General features: G+C 56.3%; 7 protein-coding genes across 7 annotated transcripts; 4 read left to right on the top strand and 3 right to left on the bottom strand.

Annotated features, from left to right (window-relative positions):
- Positions 1-132: 132 nt before the first annotated feature.
- On the bottom strand, positions 133-1,653 carry N657DRAFT_421603 (6-phosphogluconolactonase). Its single transcript, XM_062787292.1, has one exon. The coding sequence runs from the start codon at positions 1,276-1,278 to the stop codon at positions 493-495; it is 786 nt and encodes a 261-aa protein (XP_062647474.1). The 5' UTR covers positions 1,279-1,653; the 3' UTR covers positions 133-492.
- Positions 1,654-3,061: 1,408 nt separating this feature from the next.
- On the top strand, positions 3,062-4,531 carry N657DRAFT_645292 (2-phosphoglycolate phosphatase). The gene is made up of 4 exons (XM_062792925.1): positions 3,062-3,236; positions 3,293-3,313; positions 3,369-3,437; positions 3,489-4,531. The coding sequence occupies exons 1-4, from the start codon at positions 3,233-3,235 to the stop codon at positions 4,253-4,255; spliced, it is 861 nt and encodes a 286-aa protein (XP_062647475.1). The 5' UTR covers positions 3,062-3,232; the 3' UTR covers positions 4,256-4,531.
- A 522-nt stretch (positions 4,532-5,053) lies between these two features.
- On the top strand, positions 5,054-5,952 carry N657DRAFT_421607 (uncharacterized protein). Its single transcript, XM_062787293.1, has one exon. The coding sequence runs from the start codon at positions 5,302-5,304 to the stop codon at positions 5,779-5,781; it is 480 nt and encodes a 159-aa protein (XP_062647476.1). The 5' UTR covers positions 5,054-5,301; the 3' UTR covers positions 5,782-5,952.
- Positions 5,953-6,122: 170 nt separating this feature from the next.
- On the top strand, positions 6,123-7,911 carry N657DRAFT_680856 (uncharacterized protein; the record flags this gene model as incomplete). The annotated part of the gene is made up of 2 exons (XM_062796327.1): positions 6,123-7,296; positions 7,361-7,911. 2 exons carry the CDS (start codon positions 6,123-6,125, stop codon positions 7,909-7,911), a joined length of 1,725 nt encoding a protein of 574 aa, XP_062647477.1.
- A 1,600-nt stretch (positions 7,912-9,511) lies between these two features.
- N657DRAFT_421639 (uncharacterized protein) lies at positions 9,512-11,106 on the bottom strand. The gene is made up of 2 exons (XM_062787294.1): positions 11,054-11,106; positions 9,512-10,836 (listed from the first exon to the last, which is right to left on the bottom strand). The coding sequence occupies exon 2, from the start codon at positions 10,793-10,795 to the stop codon at positions 9,698-9,700; it is 1,098 nt and encodes a 365-aa protein (XP_062647478.1). The 5' UTR covers positions 10,796-10,836; positions 11,054-11,106; the 3' UTR covers positions 9,512-9,697.
- Positions 11,107-11,847: 741 nt separating this feature from the next.
- Positions 11,848-12,167, top strand: N657DRAFT_421733 (uncharacterized protein). Its single transcript, XM_062787295.1, has one exon. It carries the CDS (start codon positions 11,908-11,910, stop codon positions 12,127-12,129), a length of 222 nt encoding a protein of 73 aa, XP_062647479.1. The 5' UTR covers positions 11,848-11,907; the 3' UTR covers positions 12,130-12,167.
- Positions 12,168-13,421: 1,254 nt separating this feature from the next.
- On the bottom strand, positions 13,422-15,707 carry N657DRAFT_633927 (prokaryotic type I DNA topoisomerase; the record flags this gene model as incomplete). The annotated part of the gene is made up of 6 exons (XM_062791244.1): positions 13,422-13,457; positions 13,518-14,860; positions 14,911-15,080; positions 15,129-15,325; positions 15,370-15,567; positions 15,624-15,707. 6 exons carry the CDS (start codon positions 15,705-15,707, stop codon positions 13,422-13,424), a joined length of 2,028 nt encoding a protein of 675 aa, XP_062647480.1.
- Positions 15,708-15,990: the final 283 nt, after the last annotated feature.

Raw genomic sequence — 15,990 nt, forward strand, 5'->3', positions numbered from 1 at the left:
ATCCAAGAAATCCACTGCACTGCATACTACGTAGCCACAGATGACGGCCATTGAGGTACTGGATACATCCTGAAAACACAACGATCCGACCGAGTAGAGCCCCTTCTTAGGTTATCAGCATTCAACAGCGAGCATGAGCGGAAACCTAATCGCATTTTAGCTCTATGAAGCTAGATACAGTACCCATGTTTAAAACACCGCCATGACGAGGAAGGGAACGACGGAGCTATCGTCCCTAGCAATCTCCGGCCACCGCCGGCCCACAAAACATCCTCCGGTAGACTCCAGTCCATCCTCTCGCAGACGTCGCAAAGAGGCAAAGTAACAGGAAAGCGGGATATCAAATCGTAGACGAAGGCTGGCCCGTCCCAAAGTTTTTCTTTTTTTTTGTTTTTCATCCTTCCGAGGTCACTGAGGGACTTTATCCTTCAAAAACGTTGTGTTCTTCCTCGATCCCACCGAATTTCCTTTCCCATACCCCCCAACCCCAGTCTATAGATTGAACGGCCTCCTAGGATAGCTGACTCCCTCAACAGCAGCATTATCCACAAACCAGCTGCACCGCTCGCCGCACCGCTCATTGACCAGCGCGCACGGCAGACCCTTGCCCCCCTCAAATATTTCCTTCATGATCTCCTTCTTGCCCCCGCCCGTTGCGACGAACGCCACCCGCACCGCGTGCGTGACCACGGGCAAGGTGAGCGTGACCCGTCTCGGCGGCGGCTTGGGCGAGTCCTCAATGGGCGCGACCCAGGCATCGTTCTCGCGGAGCAGCTCGTGACCTGGGAACAGCGAGCACGTGTGCCCGTCGGGCCCGCAGCCGAGCAGCAGCAGGTCGAAGATGGGCAGGCGCACCGAGTCGCGCCCGGCGAAGCTGCGCACCAACGTCTGCTCGTACTGGTCGGCCAGCTCCTGCGTGTCGCCAAGTACCTCCGTGTTGATGGGGTGGACGGTCGGCGGCGCGGTGTCGACGGGGAGCTTGTCGAGCAGTTCGGTCTTGAGGAGGCCGTAGTTGGAGTCGGCGTCGTCGAGGGGCACGGCCCGCTCGTCGGCGAAAAAGATCTCCCACTTGTCCCACTTGACGGTGTCGGTGGGAGAAGTGGGCTCGGCGAGAAGGGCCTGCGCGAGCGTCTTGGGCAGCGAGCCGCCGGACACAGCGACCTTGAAGACGCCGTGGCGGGCCAGGCCGGCCTCCTGGCACGAGATGACGTAGCGACGGAGGGCCGGGGCGAGCGCGTCCACGGTTGGGAACGAGTAAAGGTTCGCTTGGTTGGCCATTGTGATGGTTATATTCTGGGTGCCGATCGCGATGTACACGAGATTGACCTTAACCTGGGCCGGGACTTCCGAGCAAGCTCAGGGTTGCTACGAGATCGGGGTGTCGTTGTTTGCGCGCCGTAGCAGAGCTCGGAAACAGTCAAGCTCTGAAGTGTAGTCCGGAGGTCGGTGTGGACCTGTTCGGTGCAGGGATGAGGCTCGGCTTTGATAGAAAGGGCTAGCAAGATCGTCGTAGGGCCGAGCACATGCTACTCGAAACTGTGGTTTTAAGGATGAGGAAGCAGGAGGCTTATGGTAACTTGTTGCAAAAGTGTTTGAGCGGGATTTTGTGATGTTTGGAGCGTGGGTGAAACGGTGGAGGGGTGAATGGAGGGGTACCTTAGGTTTGCTTGGAGCTTTCAACCCCTGTCACCTATCGATAAACCATTCGTCGATCTGAGAGGAACATCAACGAAATCAAAGCTTCGCCAAAACAAAGAAGTACTCCGAAAGGTATGATATCTGGTGATGGAATTGTGACTGATTTGTGCGGAAACAATGAACCTACTATTCACTCCGCCATACTCTGAGAAAACCAGCATCATCAGACCCAGGCGGCTGCGCTCAACCGTCAATGTTACCACACTCGTTCCTGTTGCTGCTTTCGTAGAGCAGTCTTTTTCTAGGGGGAGTGCTTATCTCTGAGTTGCAGGCTGTAGCTGAATTCTAAATGCACGTCGGGAATCTCGTTAGTATGTGTGCCATACTCTGTCACTGTCGGTGCCTTTGCGTTTGACCGGAAGTCCTCAATGGGCTGGAGTCTCTGGACAACCTTCGGAGCACAACGAGGGCTATGAGTGAGACGGCCATCATGAAAAGAATTTTCAGATGCTTCAAGGCCTTCAGCTTCATCAGACAACGAAGCTGACTTTGATCCGTCGAGAAGGACCGGCGGCATCCATGGACCCATTCTATCACAACTGCAAAGAGGGTTCGAGAATCTGCTAAGATGAACAATGTGGGGGAACCACTGTGCCGCCACTGGTGATGCGGGGTTAAAAGGTGGGGGTCATGATCAACTGAATTAATTTCCACCGCTTTGATCCTGCCACAGTCGGTGGAGCTGAGGCTACAGAGAGCAGATGATGTCGGGATCATACGATGGCCGGGGATGTGTCTTGATACCTAAGGCGCTCGGTGCCAGAATCGCTCGAAAGCTGTACGTCCAAGAGCGGGAGAGTGACGAGTGTCAGTATTCGGTGTCAGAGATGCTGTGCAATTTCCCTCGCGCGCTGATGTCGGCTTCGCAGGGTACGTCAATAGAAGTATTAGTTACAGAAATACTGGCCAGAGCGAGACAAAACGTGATCCGGCTGTGAGATGACTCAATTTTACATATCCATATACAATAGACTAGCAGTGATGGGGATCGATATCCGTCCTGCGACTGTGCTCAGGTTTGGACCTTTGCCAAGGGGGGTTTAACGGGTTGGGAGAAAGTGAAATGCCGATTACGTCATTGGGCTCCGAGCTGCCTTCAGGACGTAAGGTACGTCCGTACGCTACTCGTACATACTAGTACATACGCAAGGTAAACCCAAGTACTAATGCCATTCCCAGATCAACATGACGGCCTCTTCATGCTGGCGGGACTCAGCAAAGGTTCGTGGATTGCAGCCGGTAAGGGTTGTGTCTCCTCCGAGCCTCGTGTCAGATCGCCGAGAAGAGCCATGGCCCGGCCAATCGTTGCCGAGCAATTCAGTGCGCGATTCGTCGGGGTGAGCGAAGTCGGCATCCTCCAAGTCAGACTTCCTCAGCTGTTATCACTCTTGCCTGAAAATGCGAGGTAACTGTAGACTTGCTTGCTCAGAAAGAACACTCCGACACAGCCAACGTTGCAAGCGTGAAACCATGACAGGACCAATTTACCTCACTGGCGACAATGCCGCTATCAACGAATTCATAGACCGTTTCGATGTAGGGTGACTCATCCTGCAATTTGGCTCCTTGCGCAGTCTTGCTCACCCCTTTTAGGTTTTTTTGCTGGACTGCGATGGTCAGAAACAATGAGCAATTCTCGTCCTCTCACCGCGCGTTAACCTGTTGATCAGGGGTAATTTGGACCGGTGACCATGTCTTTGAGGGCGTCCCCGAGACCCTCGAACTCTTACGATCCCGAGGCGAGGCATATCCTGCGCTTACGAGACCTCCTTCTCGCTAACCCCTACCAGGGAAGAAGGTCGTCTTCGTGACAAACAACTCGACCAAGTCCAGGGAAGAGTACCTCAAAAAGTTCACCACGCTCGGCATCCCATCCAACGTCGAGGAGATCTTCGGCTCCGCCTACAGCTCCGCCATCTACATCTCGCGCATCCTCGAGTTGCCTGCCCCCAAGAACAAGGTCTTTGTCCTGGGCGAAGCCGGCATTGAGAACGAGCTCCGTTCCGAAAACATCCCCTTCATCGGCGGGACCGATCCGGCCCTGCGCCGGGACATGACCCCAGAAGACTGGAAGGGCCTCGCCGACGGCTCGCTCCTCGACCCGGACGTCGGCTGCGTCCTGGCTGGGCTCGACTTCCACATCAACTACCTCAAGCTGGCGCACGCGCTGCAGTACCTCCGCCGGGGCGCCGTCTTCCTCGCCACCAACATCGACTCGACCTTCCCCATGAATCACAACTTCTTCCCGGGGGCCGGCTCCGTCGGCGCCATGCCGCTCGCCTTCATGACGGGGACGCAACCGCTCGCGCTCGGCAAGCCCAGCCAGGCCATGCTGGACGCCATCGAGGGCAAGTTCCAGCTGGACCGCGCGCGCACCTGCATGGTGGGCGACAGGCTGAATACCGATATCAAATTTGGCGTCGAGGGCAAGCTAGGGGGGACACTGGCCGTTTTGACGGGGGTGAGTAAAAGGGCTGATTGGGAGGCCCGGGATGCCGTGGCCGTGCCGGCTTTCTATGTTGATAAGCTGAGCGACCTTGGCGCGGTGGCGCTGTAGAAGGGTCCAGAATTGAAGGGCCCGGAGCTTGGAACGGGATGATCAAAAACGTGTTGTACCGCGCGGATGGCCACGGATCAGGCTCTCTACTGTGCGGGGGTGCGGCGAGGCTCCAGGGATTGGCCACGGGACGACTCCGGCTTGCCCCGTACGGGAGCCAAGTTGTGGATGGTCCGTTCTAGCTTTCCGCAGCGCAGTTGTACACGTAGAAACGACCAATAGATCTAGACCTTGCAGGCGCCCAACTCATGTTGCAGATTAAACTTTCTCTGCTAGGATCAAGTCGTCGGCTTCGCCTTTTTTTCCCTTTCCCGTTGCCTCTCTCGTACGACTGCATCGGTTCGAGCGGAAACAAACCTCCGGAACTCCCCTTCCACCCTATGATATGGTGGCTGACGACCGATGTGCCAAGTCCCGGCCTGTTGTTGGCGAGCACGACGATCAAGGGGCACGTGGAGTGGTGCAGATGATCTTGGAAGGGGTATGACGTAGTGCCCCTCGCTGATTTCTCGAGGGGCCAATGACGCGCCACCGCCAATCTGCAAGCCATCTGTTGGAGCAGGACCCTGAGAATCTCGCGCTCCCGATTGCCGCTGATTTGGTGTGAGCCCTGCTGTTCGAGTGTGCATGATGCCTGACACAACGTCTCCAGGTGGGGTCCAGGGTCCTCGAAGTCGAGACCGGCCGGTCACACTCGGGTCTTGCAGGACAGCAGCGCAGCACACAACTTCGTCCGTGACGCTGCATCTTGACGCCCGCTTTACACGGGCAGTTCGAGACAGTTGTAGGTCCCTAAGGTACCTTAGGTTGGGATGGACGGGCAGCACTTTCGCATCGGATGCCAAGGTCTAGGTCTCGAACATTCGTTTGATTGATTTGCCGCATCATACTAATGTACGGCACATCTTGACGATATGGGCACTTGACTGGTGGTTGATAGCCTAGCTCCACCGATTGGAAATCCAGGACCAACCGGCGAGGCGCACAGCCGCCAAACTGGGCTCGATGAAAGTGCCAGTGCCATGCACGAGTGATGCAGCGGCGCGATGACGGCACTCGGACATATCGTCTCGCAGCCAAGTTTTGGAGTGACCTGTGCCCTACGGAGTCTAGCCCAACGCAGGATGGGGCCGGGAAGCTGGGGGTGTCTCTCAAGCTTGTGCAAAGCGCCCAAAGAGCTGCCGATTCCGGGGATGCTTGGCTTCATTTTCAAAGCAAGAAGCTGTGGAGGGCAAGCGCGCTGCGGCCGGACAGGGACCACGAAGGAAAATGCAGAAAATTTCAAATATCTGTCCGGAGCCAGCACCCTGATAAATATCAAGCACCTGCTATACCTGTTTCCTCCCGCTGGTCAAGTTTTCCTGTCTTGGCAGGCCGCCTCTATAAACCTCCTGTCACATTGGTTTCTTTCTGCAGGTCCACGTCTGCCGGGGCACACTATTAGGTCTCTGACGGGCCCTGGTCTCCCGTCATCAGATCGTAACTGCCCTTCTTGTCGTCGCCCCCGGGGGCATGGCTTAACCTAACTTGAACCCGGCTGCAGCCCGCCAGTGAGGTCCACCTGTGACTCCTTCCCCTGAATTCGAGAAAATAACGTCAACCCACGCGCGGGAAAGCCACACCACACCAAGGAACCTGGAATCTTCCACCTTGAACTTCTTGCAAGGGCACACTCATCACCACCACCATCTTATAAGTATACCCACCTTATTTATACTCTTCACCCACACAGCGTCACGCTGTCAAATCCCATCTGCGGTTTCCAAGACCGCGGCGGGAGTTCATTAAATATTTCTCTTGGGAAACACGCAATGCCCCTGGCCCTGTGTTGCCTTGTCACGGCGACTTACACATTCTCACCCCCACCATGTCTGCCATCGACAGCTCCTCACCTTCTGTCATCATGGACGAAAAGGACCCACCAAGGGGTCCTCTCCTCGAGCGCCGCCAGCAGCTGACGGATGCGCTGGCTTCATCGCCGTACGATTTGATTCTCTACCTGGAACGAGCCGTGGTCTACTCCCACCTCGCCTATCCGGATCTAGCTGCCGCCGATGCATATCGTTCCCTTCTGTTGGCCGACGAGGTTCGCGACGAGAGCTTCGAGTACCACGACCAAGCAAAGGCGACTCTGCAAGGCTACAAGACCACGCCCTGTCCTGAAGTGCTCAATCATGGCTCCCTCGTGCAAGACTTTGACCGGCTCGTCGATGGTGCTGGCGCCGAGGCCGCCGGCGAGTACAATATACTGGCAAATCTCGTCACGGTCCGTTGCTTTCAAATCCTCTCGCTCAGTCTCCTGCTATGCGGCTGCCTAAAGAGCGCACTCAGCTTCTGCGAAAGGGGTATCAACATGGTGCCCCATAACAGGGAACTCCGGGAGATCAAGGGTTATATCGAGCAGGTTGCTAGACGAAGGCTGCGGAAAGGCCCCGACGCACCCATCGAAATCAACAGCCTACCAGATCGTGGTGCCGTACGCAGAGAAGTCTATCCCTGGAACACGCACGAGCCCGATCGCTTCTCCGAGGACTCCTTATCCTTTCTGAACGCGCGGCTTTCGCAAATGGCGCCCAAGTGCGAGGTCAAAGTCTCGGCTCTTCCGGTCCTGCTCGACGGTGAGAGCAATACGGACGGGTACGACATTATCCCAACATGCAACCAACTTGGCCTCTTCGCAAAGGAAGACATCGCGCCTGGAGAGACCGTTCTGGAGGAGTATTCGCTACTTACGGCCAATAACCGTCATAAGGAGTCAAACTGCGACGCATGCGGCACCGAACTTCCGCCCCTAGACAGCAACTCTAAGGCGGTGAGCTGCCCCGAGTGCTACGACACAATATTTTGCGACGAGTTCTGCTTCACCAAGGCCCAGGAGCAGTACCACCCTGCAGTCTGCGATAAGGATGTCGACTCCATCGCAAAGGACCCCGATGCCGGCGACATTGACCAATCCCTTTATCTCTTGCTCCTGGCACGCCTCCTTGCCATGTCGACACATCAAGGGATTCATCCCCTAGAAGTAGATGAGATCAAGTACAGTAAGTTCACCCGCTTCCTCCCAAACTACCAAGCAACTCCCTTCCGTCTAACATTGGTTCGCAGTCTGGGGCGACTTTGTGGACAGCAGTTCAAACGACGTGGACGGCTCCATCACGGACGAGCCGCCACCCGAGTGGACGCTCCCTTTCTCGTTCAAGTACAACATCGAGATACCGCTGCACATACTCGAAAAGATGGACATTGACATCTTCGCCACCCTTGACAAGCACGACCTTTGGGTCTTCAACACGGCCTACGCCAAGTTCCGCGGTACCGCCTCGGCGAGGAAGAACCCGCGCGACCAACGCCCAGACGTCGCCGCCGTGCACCCTTTCTGGTGCCTGGCCAACCACGACTGCAATCCCAACGTCACTTGGGAGTGGGGCGGGCGTATGGTGCTGTGGGCGCGCGAGACGAGGGTCGTGGGGAATCAGCCGGGCGGGATCAAAGCCGGGGAGGAGGTTCTCAATCATTACTGTGATGTGAACCTGCCGGTTCAGCAGCGGAGGGAATGGGCTCTGGGCAGTCTGGGTGGGTGGTGCATGTGTAAGCGGTGTCGGGACGAGGCGGGGAGGGCTGCGAATGGAGTCAAGGGGGATGGGCCTCCTTCTTGATTGTTATGTGGCTGGATATACGTGTGAAATGATGATGTTGGGATGGAGTCTGTGAAGTGGGGGACATCTGGTATAAGCAGCTGATGGACATTGTGGAGAGCTATGAGTTGCCGTTGGAAAGTGAGAAATAAGAAATGACTGTTGGATATTGCGTATCAAAGCAATCGATGCTAGGTCCTGGAATCTTGATTCGCCGGTAATTCTGAAGAAAGATGACTGGCCCTTGGTTGACAAGTGAACGAGTAGTGGCAGGTGTTTGTTCCTCTCACGGTTGGGAAAAGCCCCGTTACTCCACGACCACCTGCTCGACAGTCGCCGACACCAAGACCGGGCCGGGGATTACAACACAAATCATCGCGACTTGAGGAGGGGCAGCACCCCGGCAAAAAATCTGGGCATTTAGATAGATGCAATGGATCTACTTTCTACCCCTTCCTCATTTCTGGCATTCCCCCGGCCCTGCTACAGTACACCTATTCTTCCTTGTCGTATTCCAACCAGCCGTCGATCACGCAAACAAACTTAGCAAGAAGAAGACTCTGAAGGGAAAGAACGAAGAGCACAAACTGGAGTAACATTTCATTACCCGGGTTTTGTCTTATGCTGGCCCCATCAGCGTCCTCATTGACGTGGGAAGCTCAACCGAAGCGTGTATCTCTGATGAGTTTACCCGGCCACACATATCCCAAGCCCCAAACACCACTAAGGACAGGAACAGCCCCGATCAGACAGCAACTGCCAGCTGCAGCCCCTTCGCTTGTTGATACATTTTCATAAAGCCCAGTACCAAACCCCATGCTAGCAATACCAACCTGGAGAGACTCAAGTGATAACCCCCAGTCCCCATCATCTGACCTAATGGCGAAGTTAAGAAGCCTCACCCACTTAGGAATAATGAACCACCATAGAGGTGTGGGGGTGTATACAAAACAACACAACTCAAGAGTCGTCCAGCAGGTCCTTTGAATCAGTACAAAAACGCTTTGGACCAGGCAGTGCGGCCGTCCCCAAACTGAGCGCGCGAGAATTCTTCAAGAGGGATGAAACCAAGGTCTTAAGGTCGAGGAACCTTTTTAGGGGAGATTTTAGTCCATATCTTTCCTCCCATCTGGTTTACCAAGTAAACCTTCATGCCTTCGTTTATTACAAAAGTGGTATATAGAAAATAAGAAGATCTTTTTGTGTTGTTGTTGGCCAAAGCCGTTAACCAGAGCCGTAAACCAGAATGGCGGATGTGATGATCGGAAAAACCGACCGAGGGTAGAGTCGCCGGGCCTGCAAAGGTGCCGTGTAATCGGCAGAGCCGTCGCCGATCATTCCTACCAAAGGGAATGTGCCGATAACTAACTGCCCACGAACTTAGGGATGTGTGGATGAGTTGAAATGGTTGACCCGCCGATGGTATGATGCGCATGTGATGAGCTGAAAACGCCAGGACGCCTCATGAGCGGAAGAGAGTTTCGCATAAGACGGGATCATCCAGAAAGCATGCGCCAGCAATGGAGGGTGCCGCCTCAACCAACGTTCTCGTCCCGTCGCAGCCCGCCCATTTCCAATCCCAAATCCGCCAAAGCCCAAATATAGAAGAAGGCGATTTCCCAAGCCAGCCGGCCCCCTTAGAACCAGAAACCTATAACCCAAATAACCCCTCCACGCCCGGCGATGGTGGTTGGTGCCAGAAATAATAATCATGATAAATCGAGATGATGCCCTGTCCCTTTGTTGAAAACGCCGAGCCCATGCCATGCCATGCCATGCACTAAGTGTTGCTAATGTTTTGTTGGTGTTACATTGATCCAAGGCGAAGAAGAGCCTCCACGGCCTCGCGCTCCTGTGCGTCCGAGGCCATGGCTCCAAACGCCGATGCCGGAATGTTGAAGTTAGGCGGGGGGCTGAGCTGTGGCGGGCGCGCCATGCCCGCCGAGAACGACCGTATGCCGCCGCCACCCAAAGTATGTACAGTGCTGAAAGGAAAGTGTTGTTGGTTCGACCGGGCTTGGTACGACGACGCACGTAATGCGGCCGCGCCGACGGCGGCCCAGTCCTCATCGTCTGTTGCATCCTCCGGGTCGTCGTTGTTCCTCCGTACGTCGTCATCGTCTGGCGCCTCGGAGCACGACGCCGAGGCGGACCCGTCGAGCGACATCTTGTCGGCTTCGTGGTCCATCATGTCCATGTCCATGTAGCGGTCGTCGTGGGAGAAGGCGGCCGAGAACCCGCCCAAGCTTGATCCGAAGTTTGCCCCGAGTCGTGATCGGTCGGTGCTCCACCCAGGGGTTTTGGTGATGGGAATGCCGTTGGGGTGGGCGCCGGGCGACGCATGGCGAGACCGCGACTCTCGCGCAGGCTGGCCGCGCTGCCTCGCATCCCAACGGCCCCAGCCCACCTTGATGAACTCCACGCCACCATCCAGCCCGCCACCCTCATTCCCGCACCCTTTCCCTTCCAGAGCCCCCACAACCAGCCTGCGCGCCTTCGCCGGGGGAATGCCCGCGAAGCCCGGCACCGAAGTGGTGAGGTAGCCCATCAAATGTCGGATCGGCAGCGGACCGTGATTCAGCAGGATCTCGGGGAGGTGGAACTTGGCCAGCATGGCCGAGGTGATGGCGCCGGCCGAGTCGTATGGGGGCGACCCGAGTCCGGCGTCATGTTCGTCTCCGCCAGCATCCAGCAGTTCCAGGTCAGAGTCGATCGAGTCGAGGCGCGCCCGCTGCAGCTGGGCCTTGAGCCCGTGAGGAGGCAGCGAGGGCGATATGGAGTTCGGAGGAGTAGGGAGGTTGGTCGGGTGGGTTGCCACAGGGACACTCCGGGCCGCTACAGCAGTTAAGTTGTCTCGGCCGTAGGTCATCGCGATATCGCGGACAGCAGATGCCATAGTTGCCATGTTGACGGTTCTAGGGGTCGTCGACTTGCTTCGAGACGTGTCTGCGATGCGGCGCAACCGACTGTTAGCGCTTCTCCTTGTGACAGACACGTTACGGCGCGACGACAGGCGCTGCTGGCTGCTGCTGGCTGCTGCTGGCGCTGCTGCTGCTAATGCTCGCGGGAGCCATGGTTGTGGTTGGGGATTGATGCGGCTCGGTAGCCGTTGCTGGGGGACGAAAGAGGATCGTCCTCGAAAACGGGACTGAGTCACACTTACTTATGTCTGAAGCAACGGTCGGCTATTGTTGCGGAAAACGACTTTGGCCGAAGACGAGGCTTGTCGGGCAAAGGTGACGGTAGGCAAAAATGGCAAGAGCTGCTACGATGATCTTCTGTGACAAGAGATGACTCTCTCGCTGTAAGGTCAAGTGGTGAAAATGGTCACGTTGTTGTTGCTTTGCAGAGAATGAGAGAGAGCAGCGCCAGGAGGCGTGGCAGGCCAGGGCATAATAACATGCGTGTGATGCCTGGGCAGCGCCCGATGGAAGGTTTGTACCAAGGAAAAGGAAGTACGGACAGGTACCTGGCTCCGGTTTTGCGACTCTTTCAGCCAAGCCTCAGTTGGCACTGGGTAAGCTTGGACCAAGATGTACTCTTGGCCGGAACCGGCTACCTGACGTGAGGATACGCTTTGTGCGTGGGCTTCACTGAATGTGAACAAGTCAAAAATGCAAAAATGGTGCACTCCAAGAAGACTGCACCCTGCCACCACTGCGGGCCATCACTAGCTATGAAGAAGTAAGGGAGGATTGGATATTCGTTTCAGCTTCACCACTCCTACCTAGTTTCATTCCTTATTTAGATTGCTAAGTAGCGGCTGGTATAGCGGGCTACATTTAGCATTGTTATTAGCACTTACAACCTAAAGTTATCTATAAACAATATCATCTATAAACCATATCTTAGGGTTTGAAACAGAGCGAAGGTGTTTATTGGTTACCATGAAATTATGTTCTATTGCGAATTCCAAAATGACGATAAATATGGAACATCTTGATAACATATAAGCACAGTGCCATTTGTGTTGCAAAATGCAGACATCAAGGTTCCTGTACGTACCCTTCCGGCCCTATGACGGAGGCCACTACCGTCATGGAAGGTGTGCGCTCCAAAGGGTGCCTGCTTTGTTCGCATGTCTCGCCCTGTCCACTGACATTGCTGATTCCTGCCTTGTGGCTTTTCGTCCCAACTTCGGCTCAGCCAGCCAACCACCAACTGGAAGCCAGGCCGGGGTCATGTGCCCCTGATAAGACACCCGCGAGGTCGACACACTCATCAACTGGTTTTCGATGAGTTCCATTATTTTTATCAAGGGGGGGAGTCGAGATCGTATCACCCCGCTTCCATCAGGGAAGTTGCGGGCTTGACCTAATGATTATTGAGACACACACAAACTTCCGGGGTCACTTCGCTGCTGAAGAAACCGGTGTAGTGTAATGGCGTGCCGAATATTCCCGCAACCGCCGCCTCGTCATGTCGGGGGCTCACATTGTAGCAAGATGGCCGTGTCCGATTGGGTTCTGGCTGCACTGCCCTGGCTTGACGGCCAGTGACAGGCACCTCCATCAAAAGTACGGACACAGGAACACATTCATCAGTGCCTGCAATTCTCTTTTCATCAACAGTGTTGAACCCCAGAACCCAGATCTGGGGCGAAGACATTCCCCCGGAGTCATGACCGTTGCCACCTCCAGACCACGACCTCGAAAGGGGGGTACAGAAGTTGTGGGAGTGTGCTCCCATCCTCGCAGTGTGTGTCCCACGTTGTGAACCAGATCTGCAACAGTCCAACGATGCCATGTCTTCACCCCCGGGTGATTTCCGACTGAACATTTCCGCTAGCGCACCGGACGGTCTTCAAATAGACCGGTACTAGACTCAGAATCCAGCGACGGGACCGGGATGGGCCGAATTTGGATGCCGCTCTCTGGCCGAGTGACTGCAACATGTTTCCGAGTTTTGTCAACAGTGGGACGGACGGCATCCCTTCGTCCAGGTCGGACAATGTGCCTGGCACACGACGACGCGAACAACCGAGATCTTTTCCCGTTCTGTTGTTGATGCGGGGATGGACCATCCCCGGGAACCCGATGCCCCCCGAGGGGTGGCACCGGCTCTCCGCCAACCTCCCAGCGGACCCTGTGTCTGCATCACGGTGCCAAGTGAGTGGTTGAAAACGTCAAACTGAGCGTTGTACGGAAGCATGTGTGGTAACTGGCAACTGCAACTGCAGCAGTGTGTTTCAGCAAAAGAATACCAACTCTCAGGAAGAATGCCGGCTACTGCGTCCGGTCATCGGAATAGCCAAGCATTCCTCGCCGTCCTCAACCTGCCCCTCCAAGCCCTTCTAACACGGCGTGGCAGTTCAACCAATGCATCCCACCCCATACTGCGTACCCACCACGATCACCACCCGCTCACACCATAATTCATTCATCCAGCTCTCTGGATGGCTGATCTTCGGTAAGGAGTATCTCTAGCTCAACTGGCCCCCAAGTCGGGGCTTCGTCAGGAGGATGCCACGTTCCCCGCATTCTCAAAGCCACCATGCAGTTGAAAGTGCCAAACTCGGCTGTATTGGCCCATCATACTCCGTTCTGGAAGACATACTGCCTGCAAGCCTATCGATCCGGTCAGAAGAGAGGGGTGAACAGTAAAACAGAAGGACGCAAACCACTTACTGCCTTGAGGATATTGAGCTCGGCCCGTGACTGCTCATAGACCTGGCGGTACTCGCCCAGACTCTCGTGCAGGACGGCCTGCCTGGTCGTGCGCCCCTCGCAAATGGCCTTCATCTTGAGCTCCATCTCCTTGCGGAGAAACGGCTTGCCCAGGCTTGTCTCAAAGTGCATCCTGTCAAACCCGTCGATCAGGGCGACTCCGAGACTGGTGGGTATAAATTCCCTCACGCCGCCCCGGCCCCGGCCTGGCGCCGCGCCCCCACGCCCGCCCCGTGCGCCTCCGCGGCCGCCGCGCCCCCTCCCCCGTCCGCGCCCGCCTCTGCCTACAGGAGCCTCGGCCTCATTGTTAGCGTCGTCGTCGTCTCCGGCCGGGTTCCCGCCGCCGCCACCGCGCTCCACGGTCCTGACGTACTGCCGCTCCTGGATCTTCTCAATGTGCTCGGCCATGGTGGCGTCGGTGCCGATGCCATTGGCGTCCATGAGCGCGATGAGATCGGCTTCGGTGAGGTAGCCCGGGGGGCCGGTCTTACCCTCGGTGATCATGGCCTCGGAGGGCTCGAAGCGCTCGCCGACGCTGAATCTCGGCAGCTCGGCAGTGCCGGTCCAGTTCTCGTAGGGATACACGTCGAGGTAGTTGCGCTCGAGCACGATGACGCCGCGTGCGGTGAAGGACTCGTCGCCGTAAAGGACCTCGACGTCGGTTGCCATGCCCTGGGCGTCCTCGGAGCAGCAGGCCAGGAAGCGCCGCGTGACAAGCTCGTAGACACGCCGTTCGTTGTCGTCGAGGGCGGTCGGCGCGGCGTAGGTGATGGGGTGGATCGGTGGGTGGGCTTTGTCATCGTGTCGGCCCTGACGCGGTTGCTGGAAGCCGCCGTCGACGAGGCCCTGCGCGAAGGGGCCCCAGCGGTTGTCCTGGGTTTGTTTCCGGACGAGGGCGCGCAAATCCATCCCCTTGTCGAAGCGGTCGGTTTCGGTGCGCGGGTAGCTGATGAAGCCCTTGTTGTATAGCTTCTCGGCGACCGTCATTGCCTGCTGACCGGTCATGCGCAGGAACCGAGTGGCCATCTTTTGCAGTTCGATGGTGGTGAGCGGGAGAGGCTTCCATTTTCTGGTTGGCTTCTCCTGAACCTTGGTGACCTTTGCGGTCCTCGCCGCGAGACATCGCTCGTAAAGAATGACGACTGACATGCGGTCAAATAATCGGTGTCTTGACCAGTTGAAGTTGACCTTGATCCTGTCCCGCTCGTGCATCACTTTGATGCCCCAAAAGGGCTCGGGTACAAAGTTCTTGACGCGGAAATACCTGTCCACGACGAAGCCGAGGGTCGGGAACTGGCAGGACCCTTAAACAAGTCAGTGGGTTTTGGAGGGTTGACGCAGAGACACGACTTACCGTAACTGAGCGTGAGCTGCGACAAGGGTCCCCCAAGCGGGCGAAGGTTCAGAGTTAAGAAACGAGTGAAGGCGTAGCCAATCCTCAGGTCGAGCTCGATGCGTGCCGAGACGGCGTCTACTTGCTTCTCGTCCAGAGAAACCAGGTGCCGAGCGGCGGACAGGATGTGTCTAGCTTGCTTAGCACGGTGGTCGCCGACGGGATCATAGATAACCTACGCTCTCTCGACGTTGCTGAACCGGGCTCTCTTGATTTGGATTTGAGCGTTGCCCTTCCTCGCTGCATCCCTGATCTCGCTACCAATATGTTCGCCCTCGCGATCGCAATCAGTCCAGATGACCAAGACACTGGCGCGTCTCGCTTGGTCCTCGATGTTCTTGGCGATGGACTTGTTGTCCTGAGCAGGCATCAGCATCTTCGGCGCGGTGTTCGAACAGTTGACTGTCAGTCATCAATTACATCTGGAATCACCGTCAATACCGGCGCGTCGAATAGCCGGTCTGGTGGTGGATATTCCCATTGCTTGTAATCTCCCGGAAACTCGACGGCAGTGAGATGGCCCTTGACGGCGGTCATGGTCACAGAGCAGTGTCCCCATGGCGCCCCAAAGTCGAAGTCGAACGAGTAATTCTTGATGTACTTATCGCGTGTGTTGTTCTGGGCAGCCGTTAGCGACACAATATGTTCCCAGCCAACTGAGAAGCGAGACTGACCGTTTGGTAACAGCCGCCGGAGAGATGTCCTGCGACTGCTTTTGCAATCGAAGGCTTTTCGGCCACGCAGAGAACGCGCGTCATGGTTGCCGGTGGCTGTTTTGTACAGGTTGAACAATATCGGGGATGTAGAAGCAGCCAGACCTGGGAAGTGGTCGGCCGACGAGTGTCTTGCAAGTTGCCGTCCTTGTTATTGCCAGGCGAGCGTGAGGTTGCGACGAAAGCCCACCTTTTTGACTCTGAGTTGGAGGAGCATTCTGTGCCCAAATATCGCTTTGGTGGCTCTCACTTGTGAGATCAAGAAGAGCACTACTGCCTCAACCGGCAATCGACACTTCCAAGGTGCCGCCAAGTGCTTTCAGCTTCC

The sequence above is a fragment of the Parathielavia appendiculata genome (assembly GCF_033297405.1).
Source record: "Parathielavia appendiculata strain CBS 731.68 unplaced genomic scaffold N657scaffold_6, whole genome shotgun sequence".
NCBI classification, from domain to species: domain Eukaryota; kingdom Fungi; phylum Ascomycota; class Sordariomycetes; order Sordariales; family Chaetomiaceae; genus Parathielavia; species Parathielavia appendiculata.